The sequence below is a fragment of the Marmota monax genome, unplaced genomic scaffold (genome assembly GCF_021218885.2).
Source record: "Marmota monax isolate L192 unplaced genomic scaffold, Marmota_monax_Labrador192_F-V1.1 WCK01_AAM20220418_F8-fsc00164, whole genome shotgun sequence".
NCBI lineage: Eukaryota > Metazoa > Chordata > Mammalia > Rodentia > Sciuridae > Marmota > Marmota monax.
In genome coordinates, this window is record NW_026693313.1 from 3,835,367 (window position 1) to 3,843,588 (window position 8,222).

The 8,222-nt window shown below is 47.4% G+C and overlaps 1 protein-coding gene across 4 annotated transcripts in view; it reads left to right on the forward strand.

The window, feature by feature from the left end:
- The window catches only part of Tulp4 (TUB like protein 4), a 221,600-nt gene extending 213,648 nt beyond the window's left edge, over positions 1 to 7,952 (forward strand). For all 4 annotated transcript variants that reach the window (XM_046456592.2, XM_046456591.2, XM_046456590.2 and 1 more), the window contains 2 exons: positions 162 to 2,668; positions 3,385 to 7,952. In XM_046456592.2, coding sequence (XP_046312548.1) covers positions 162 to 2,668; positions 3,385 to 3,501 — 2,624 coding nt within the window. In that variant the 3' untranslated portion in view covers positions 3,502 to 7,952. The remainder of the gene's footprint in view (positions 1 to 161; positions 2,669 to 3,384) is intronic.
- Positions 7,953 to 8,222: the final 270 nt, after the last annotated feature.

An 8,222-nucleotide genomic window follows, 5' to 3' on the forward strand; every position in this document is an offset into this window, starting at 1 on the left:
TAGTTTGGGGAACAGTCGCCCTCTCTCTAAGCAAACACAGCTCATTCTCTAGCATTTGCCTTTTACATGCTAAGGGTGGGATAAGTCCAGATGTATTGCTTATTCTGACCCTATTTCACAACACTCTTTTGCAAGCAGTTCTTATTCCAGTTTCCTTTCAGTGACAGGAGCATCTGGTGTCCCTGAGAACAACCCACCTTGTACCGTGAATATCCCTATTGCACCAATTCACAGCTCAGCTCAAGCTATGTCTCCCACACAGAGCATTGGCCTGGTACAGTCTCTGCTGGCCAATCAGAATGTGCAGCTGGACATCCTGACCAATCAAACTACAGTGGTGGGGGCAGCAGAACATGCAGTTGACAGTGCCACCCAATACCCAGTCTCCAACCGGTACTCCAACCCTGGACAGGTGATTTTTGGAGGTGTGGAAATGGGCCGCATCATTCAGAACCCTCCTCAGTTGCCCTTACCGCCACCGCCGCCGCCACCACAGGGGGCCATGCAGCTGTCTGTGGTGGACCACGGAGACCGAGACCATGAACACCTACAGAAGTCCACCAAGGCCCTGCGGCCGGTGCCTCAGCTGGCAGCAGAGGGGGATACAGTGGTCTTCAGTGCCCCCCAGGAGATCCAGGTGACGAAGATGAATCCCCCACCCCCCTACCCAGGAACCATCCCTGCTGCCCCCACCACAGCGGCACCCCCACCCCCTCTGCCACCTCCACAGGCCCCGGTGGATGTGTGCTTGAAGAAAGGGGACTTCTCTCTCTACCCTACGTCAGTACATTACCAGCCCCCACTGGGCTACGAGAGGATCACTACCTTCGACAGCAGCGGCAACGTGGAGGAGGTGTGCCGGCCTCGCACGCGGATGCTCTGCTCCCAGAACACCTACACCCTCCCTGGCCCAGGCAGCTCAGCTACCTTGAGGCTCACCGCCACTGAGAAGAAGGTCTCCCAGCCCTGCACCAGTGCCACCCTAAACCGCCTGACAGTCCCTCGCTACTCCATACCCACAGGGGACCCACCCCCATATCCCGAAATTGCTAGCCAGCTGGCCCAGGGGCGGAGTGCTGCCCAGAGACTGGATAACAGCCTCATCCATGCCACCCTGCGGAGGAACAACCGTGAGGTTGCACTCAAGATGGCCCAGCTGGCTGATAGCTCCCGAGCCCCACTGCAGCCCCTGGCCAAGCCCAAGGGTGGCCCTGGGGGAGCAGTGGCACAACTCCCTGCGCGGCCCCCGCCAGCCTTGTACACCTGTAGCCAGTGCAGTGGCGCGGGGCCCAGCGCACAGTCAGGCACCATTCTGGCCCATGCTGTCAGCACCTCCCCGTTGGCCTCCCAGTCCTCTTACAGCCTCCTCAGCCCGCCCGACAGTGCCCGCGACCGCACTGACTACGTGAACTCAGCCTTCACAGAGGACGAGGCCCTGTCCCAGCACTGTCAGCTTGAGAAGGCCCCTAGGCACCCCCCGCTGCCCGAAGCTGCTGTCACTGTGAAGCGGCCTCCCCCTTATCAGTGGGACCCTGTGCTGGGTGAGGATGTTTGGGTCCCCCAGGAAAGGACAGCACAGACTTCGGTGCCCAACCCCTTAAAACTGCCCCCTCTAATGTTAGGGCAGAGCCAGCACCTGGATGTGACCCGAGTACCCTTTGTCTCCCCCAAGTCTCCTGCCAGCCCTACTGCCACTTTCCAGTCAGGCTATGGAATGGGAGTTCCATATCCAGGAAGCTATAACACCCCTTTGCCTGGAGTGCAGGCTCCCTGCTCCCCCAAAGATGCCCTGTCCCCAACACAGTTTGCACCACAGGAGTCTGCCGTTGTCCTGCAGCCAGCGCACCCACCCAGCCTCTCGTACTGCACCTTGCCCCCCATGTACCCAGGAAGCAGCACGTGCTCCAGTTTACAGCTGCCACCTATCGCCTTGCACCCATGGAGTTCCTATAGCACCTGCCCCCCCGTGCAGAACCCCCAGGCCACTCTTCCCCCCAAGCCCCACGTGGTGGTGGAGAAGCCCCTCGTGTCCCCACCACCACCTGACCTCCAAAGCCACATGGGTACAGAGGTGATGGTAGAGACCGCAGACAACTTCCAAGAAGTCCTCTCCCTGACTGAAAGCCCTGTTCCCCAGCGGACTGAAAAATTTGGAAAGAAGAACCGGAAGCGACTGGACAGCCGAGCAGAGGAAGGAAGTGTTCAGGCCATCACTGAGGGTAAAGTGAAGAAGGAGGCTAGGACTCTGAGTGACTTTAACTCGCTCATCTCCAGTCCTCGCCTAGGGAGAGAAAAAAAGAAAGTGAAGAGTCAGAAAGACCAGCTGAAGTCAAAGAAGTTGAACAAAACCAACGAGTTCCAGGACAGCTCAGAGAGTGAGCCCGAGCTGTTCATCAGCGGGGACGAGCTGATGAACCAAAGCCAGGGCAGCAAGAAGGGGTGGAAAAGCAAGAGGAGTCTGCGCACAGCCAGTGAGCTGGAGGAGTTCAAGTGCCGCAAAGCCAGTGAGAAGGAGGATGGGCGTCTGGGCAGCCAGGGATTTGTGTACGTGATGGCCAACAAGCAACCTCTGTGGAACGAGGCTACACAGGTGTACCAGCTGGACTTTGGAGGGCGGGTGACCCAGGAGTCGGCCAAGAACTTCCAGATCGAGCTGGAGGGGCGGCAGGTAAGAAAGTTGCAGGGCTGTGGCCACTAAGTGAAGGATATCAGTGCTTTGGCCTTCCAGGAAAACTTCAGAAGGCCGAGTGAGAGCCAGGCATGGTGACATGCACCTGTAATCCCAGCTACTCAGGAGACCGAGGCAGAAGGATCACAAGTTCAAGGCCAGCTTGGGCAACTTAGGGAGACCCTGTCTCAAAATAAGGGTTTGGGGGGCATAGCTCAGTCAAAAGATCTCTTATCTAGCATAGGCAAGGATCTGGGTTCAATACCCAGGACCATAAAAAGAAGCCAAGCAGGATGGGAGGAAACAACTAATGTCTCTGAGGTGGAGCCATTAGGATTATGATTCTGAGTATGCCCACTGCTATCTTATGTATTTTTAATCCAAGTAATGCATGTACTAAGTATTAGTCAAATGATTCCATGAGATTTGTAAGGAAAACGAGATCCTGCTCCACCATACCCACCTAATGGCACCTTTTCCCCCTGAGGCAGGTGTTTCCTAGTGGTTGGTTTTTTCCTAGTATTTGCCATCATATTTGCAAAGAACATGCTTCTATTTGTTGATGTTTCAATTTTTGGTTTTATATATTACCTTCTTCCTGAAGAACTACTCACGGACTGTGCTGTGTGCTTCCATCAGGAGCCAGCAGACCTGGTGGCCTCTTTCCCACCTTGTTTCCTTTCGTGTCTTTGCTTCCCTGCCACCCCTCCCCCCAGGTGATGCAGTTTGGACGGATTGACGGCAATGCATACATTCTGGACTTCCAGTACCCCTTCTCAGCTGTGCAGGCCTTTGCAGTGGCTCTGGCCAATGTGACTCAGCGCCTCAAATGAAGAGATTGGTGTGGAGAGAAGACGCCGAGGAGCCCTGGGAGGAGGAGCCTGCACTGCTGGTGCCAGAAAGACCGGAGATGTCAGCCGGGCAGGAAGAGCCCTCAGGCCAGAGGGGCGCTAACCCTCAGGCGTTGCGCATATATGGTTGTCCTTTACTGTCTTTCTTTTCTTTCAGTCGTGTGACTTTTGGAAGCAAAGAGTGCAAGGGGCCTGGTGTTCTTTCAGGAGGGACAGCCTGGCTGTTGAATGTTCTCCTGGATCTGCTTCTCAGTGCCTGGGACAAGGGCCTTGGAGAGAAGACAGACCACCTGCTAGCCTGCCTTTCTTTCAGACATAGGGAATATGCGTTAGGTTCATTCTCCACAACTTCTGGCCTTTACTCCTCCAACATTACCACTAGTGCAAAACAAAAACTTTTTTAAAGATCACAACCAAAAATCCTGCAGATTCAGGTTTTCCTGGGGGAATGGGGACAGCTTTTAATTTATTTGTGTTGTGCCACTCCCTAAAAGGTGACTTGAGGAATAAAGGCATTTGGGCAAATGAACTCTGTTGACTAATGAAAGCATGCTCTGTATGGGGGTGCTGTCACTGCTTAACTGCAGTTTGGTCATGAGTGATATCAGGGAAAGCATGATGGGTGAGGAAGAAACTGCATGTTGGACAGGCTCACAATGCTTTGCAGACACCTGAGTGACTCAGGAGTGTGACCTGTGCAAGGGCTGAGCTCCTCTTCCAAGGATGTTTACGTTGGGAGACTCCACTAGTCTCATCCTGTGTCAGAGTTCCATGGGACCAATGATGATCATCATTGAGGTTGACTTCAGGAGAAGGTAGGAGACAGCAGGGGAAAGATCCTGGCCCCGGGGTAGGGCAAGGAGTTTTCCAAGACAGTGTGGTGGTCAGTCACTAGATCCACTTCCTGAGAAACAGCCATTGTCCTCCCTCTGCCTTTTGTTTTTGAACCTGGAACCCATTACTGTAAACATGATTTTTCCCTTCCAGTATTATTGCTCTGTCCTTTCTCTTCCTAAAACTGTGGACGAGACTTGAGTTGAAACCACTCCTTTCTTCCTCTTGGCTATGTTAAAATTCAATTAACTAGAAATGTTTCCATCGAAATAGAAATTATAAACACAATATTTTCAGCATTTGCCAGGGTTTTAAAAGTTAGGAGCATAGTCAAATCTTTGACAAAAGTTAGGATCGTCTCTAAAGAAACAAAAAGCTGTTTATTAATTGTATAGACTGTTTACTAAGGTAATAAACCACTGGGGAAAAAAAAAATTGTTAAAATTATCGATCTTACTTTAGGGAGTGGGTTCTCTACTTCTTTGTTAATAGGGGGGGAAAAAATCCGCCTCAAGTCTCTTTGCCTGCCTCTCCCCCTTCCGCAGTATCCCAGTCTGTCACAAGGTCCGGTCCATTTTTTGATGGTGGTTTGGTGTTCATTCCTGTGGTGATGTTTATGGCCAAAGTACAAGAACTGTCTGTTGATTTTAACTCCTAAATATGGATTTTATTTAAAAACAGAAAAATGGAAGATGCTTAGAAAAGTATTTTCAAATTTAAAAAAAAAATTAATTCCCTATTTGGATTTAAAATTAAAAAAAGAAACTGGCCCATTCCTTTTGTAGAGTGAGGAGATATCACTCATCACTCTTAAGTCCAAAGAAATGCCAACAAGGTTTTTAACGAGAAGGACATCTCCCAGGTAATACTGGAGTTTCCCAATGTTAGAGATTAAAATATTAGACCCAACTGTTTGATAGGTAAATTTTGATTTGTCTAATTCTTATTATATGAGTTCCTGGAGCTTGATATGGTGTTTCAGTGCTTCTTATTAGTTGTGCAATAATTGTTATCGCCTGTTTCTGAAGTAATTTAAATACAATTTCCCTGTTCTGTTGTCCGAGAGATAATTATTACCTTGCTTTTCATAGTATTCCTAGGAATTATTTTGTTACTATGTATTGGTGAGTTATGCCCGTTTTATTATTTATTTAGAAAAATAGTATCTTTGTAATGATTCATGTGGTGGTAGTGTACTTTACCACAAGAAATAAAGAGGATATAATAGAAGATGTTTTTGCTGGGTAATTTGTAACTTTCTAATTGGGAAAAGTTCCTATTAATCCTTTAGAAGTGATCCTTTTTAAAAATTCTGTAGTATTGGTTATATACAAGAGAATATTTCTTTGAGACAGTTATGCCCTAATTCCCCTTATTTTGAGAATTTTAAATTTTCAATTCATAATAAAGGATTATAGGAAATGGAGAGACCCATTAGTGAAATTCTTAAGAAATAAGTTTTAGTTCTTTCAGTTATGATTGGTTTTTGAGATGCAAAAGCCACAAAAGGGTACATTTTAGGACTTTTCTTAATAAGAACAAATGACTCCCCGAAAGCTATTTTCCCCCCAAGGAGCCACAGATGGGTGCATCAGGGATGGCTGCTCGCCCGAGTCTGCAGGGGCATGAGAAGCAGGGTCTCCTGCCCAGTGAGGTGGAAGCTGCTGGCTGCAGCCATGGCGCCGTGATGGAGTCTGACTTCATCGTGGAGGTTTAATGCCACCAATATGAGGAGTTTAAGCAGCAGAATTCCAGGTACTTTGTGCTTGTTAGTAGCAGTTTATGAATGTCAAGATACCTTATTAAATTTAAAAATATTAGTGAAATATAAAGTAAACTACATGGGGTCTTTTTGAGGGAATCTGTATATTAAGAAACATAAAAACCAATTTTAAATTTGTTTAGCTCTTAACCTCATCAAACCAAAGGCCGTGGATGTATACACAAAATACCCATTGAATGTTTAACCTGGGAAAAATTGGGGCCAAAGAAGGAGGAAGCTCTCAAGACTCTAATGGTGTGTAAATGAAAGGCTTTTGCAGGTTGGTGTTTTTCATCTGTAGCCCTCGCTCCACTGTTAGGTGTCCACAAGGACATGCAGAAACATCTAAGGTTCACTCTGAAATCAGAGCAGAAGGTTGGAGGGTGACCTTGGGCAAGTCTGGGGCTGCCAGATCCAGCTTTGTCCATCTGGAAAATGGAAGAGGCGCCTGGACTATCATCCACACTCCCCCAGCAGCCAGAGAGCTCAGAACTGAGCAGCTTCATCTTCCCACTTGACAGGCGTGGAAAGTGTGTTTCAAAACATTGCCTTTTTGTGGAGAAGTGTTTCCTTTCCTGAGTCTGTGAGCTGTCTGCTGAATATAAACCAGTGCATTTAACAGAATATCTTTAGAAAGTTCACCTCTAAATACGTTTCAAAACATGCTTGATCTCATAAAATTACACAAAAGCACTGATTCCAGGCAAGTCGGAGGAATCCCCTGAGTGTGCCCTACTCAGTGGACGCCCTTGAAAATAGCCCTAAGATAAGTCACCACTTTCCCCCATAACTGATTGAGAGTGTGTTCAGGAAGAAGAGAGGAGTAGGAATCCAGGCGGATCCCATCCTTTAGTGTGCTCCTCTGCTCCCAGCGCTGCACCACCTTCTAATCCGAAGGTTTATCGAAAAGGGACCTGTGAAAAAGGAACCCGTGTGTGGGCTGCAGATCATGTGGCCAAGTCTGTGGTTGTGGACAAAGTTGGCCGAGACAAACGTGTCTGAAGTGTTGTTTGGGTCCTGGGAGTTTGTATGAACACACGACTCAGAACATGGCGCCATTTGGGTATTTTCTTTTCTCTGGCTGATAAACTCTGAAAGGTTGTGGCTTATTTTGTTTCCCTTTCTTTGACTTTGTGCAATTTTCTTGTAATTTTACTTGTACCTATACTTTCTGTTTACAAGTTCTTTTTAAGGGTGGGGGGGTAGGATTCTAAGATCTCGTTTATTGTAGATAAATTTTTTTTCATGTTGTAAAAAAGCATGGGTTATGCATTTGAGTGAAAAAGGCACTGTATTATTTACCAAAGGGGTATTGTTTTTGCATTTGTTTATAAATGCATTATTTTGGTACTGTAAATTTGAACATCACTTCTGAGTTTATTACTACTGGCATTTTCTTTTTCTTCCTTCCCCCAACTCTGTAAGTGTGTGATGAGGCACACAGGTCCCAGACCACATAAGACCACCAGCATGTTCTCTCAGACCTTGGGAAGGGCGTGCACTGCTTTGTGCACCTGGTTCCTCTACCGTCGTTTGTTTTTACTTGAGCATCCTGCTTTGTTTTACTTTCCAGGCAAGATCTGTTGAGTTTCCCGATTGCATTTCAGTGAGCTCCTCTTATTCACCTCTCTATGTATGTATTTTGTGTATTAGATTGTGCAGGAGGTATTCTAGAAGGCATTAATGGTTTGCATTCAAAATGATGTGATTTGTCCAAATTATTTTCTGCCTTTATTACTGAGATGGATTAATCTCCTTATTTTTTTTCCTTGATGATTTGAAACTGTAAAAGTTGTCCAGCTATTGCTTAATAAAATTTTGCAGATCAAAAAACTTCTACTTGTGTGCAGAATTCAGATATGGGTCTTGAGTCCTTTGAGAAGACATCACCTCGCTCCACTGGTATGACCTGGCCACCCTCCAGTTGCTTCAAAGGTCCTGAGGCAACTCCCACCTGTGACTCAAGACCCTGAGATCCCGATCATTGTTTTGCCCACTTTGCAAGGTCAGAGACTGGTTTGTGCTCTTGATGAATTGATTTGAGTTTATTTTTGGTTTTGCTTGTTTTTTTAAAGAGGGCCCTATTAATAATGCATATGTATAGCCC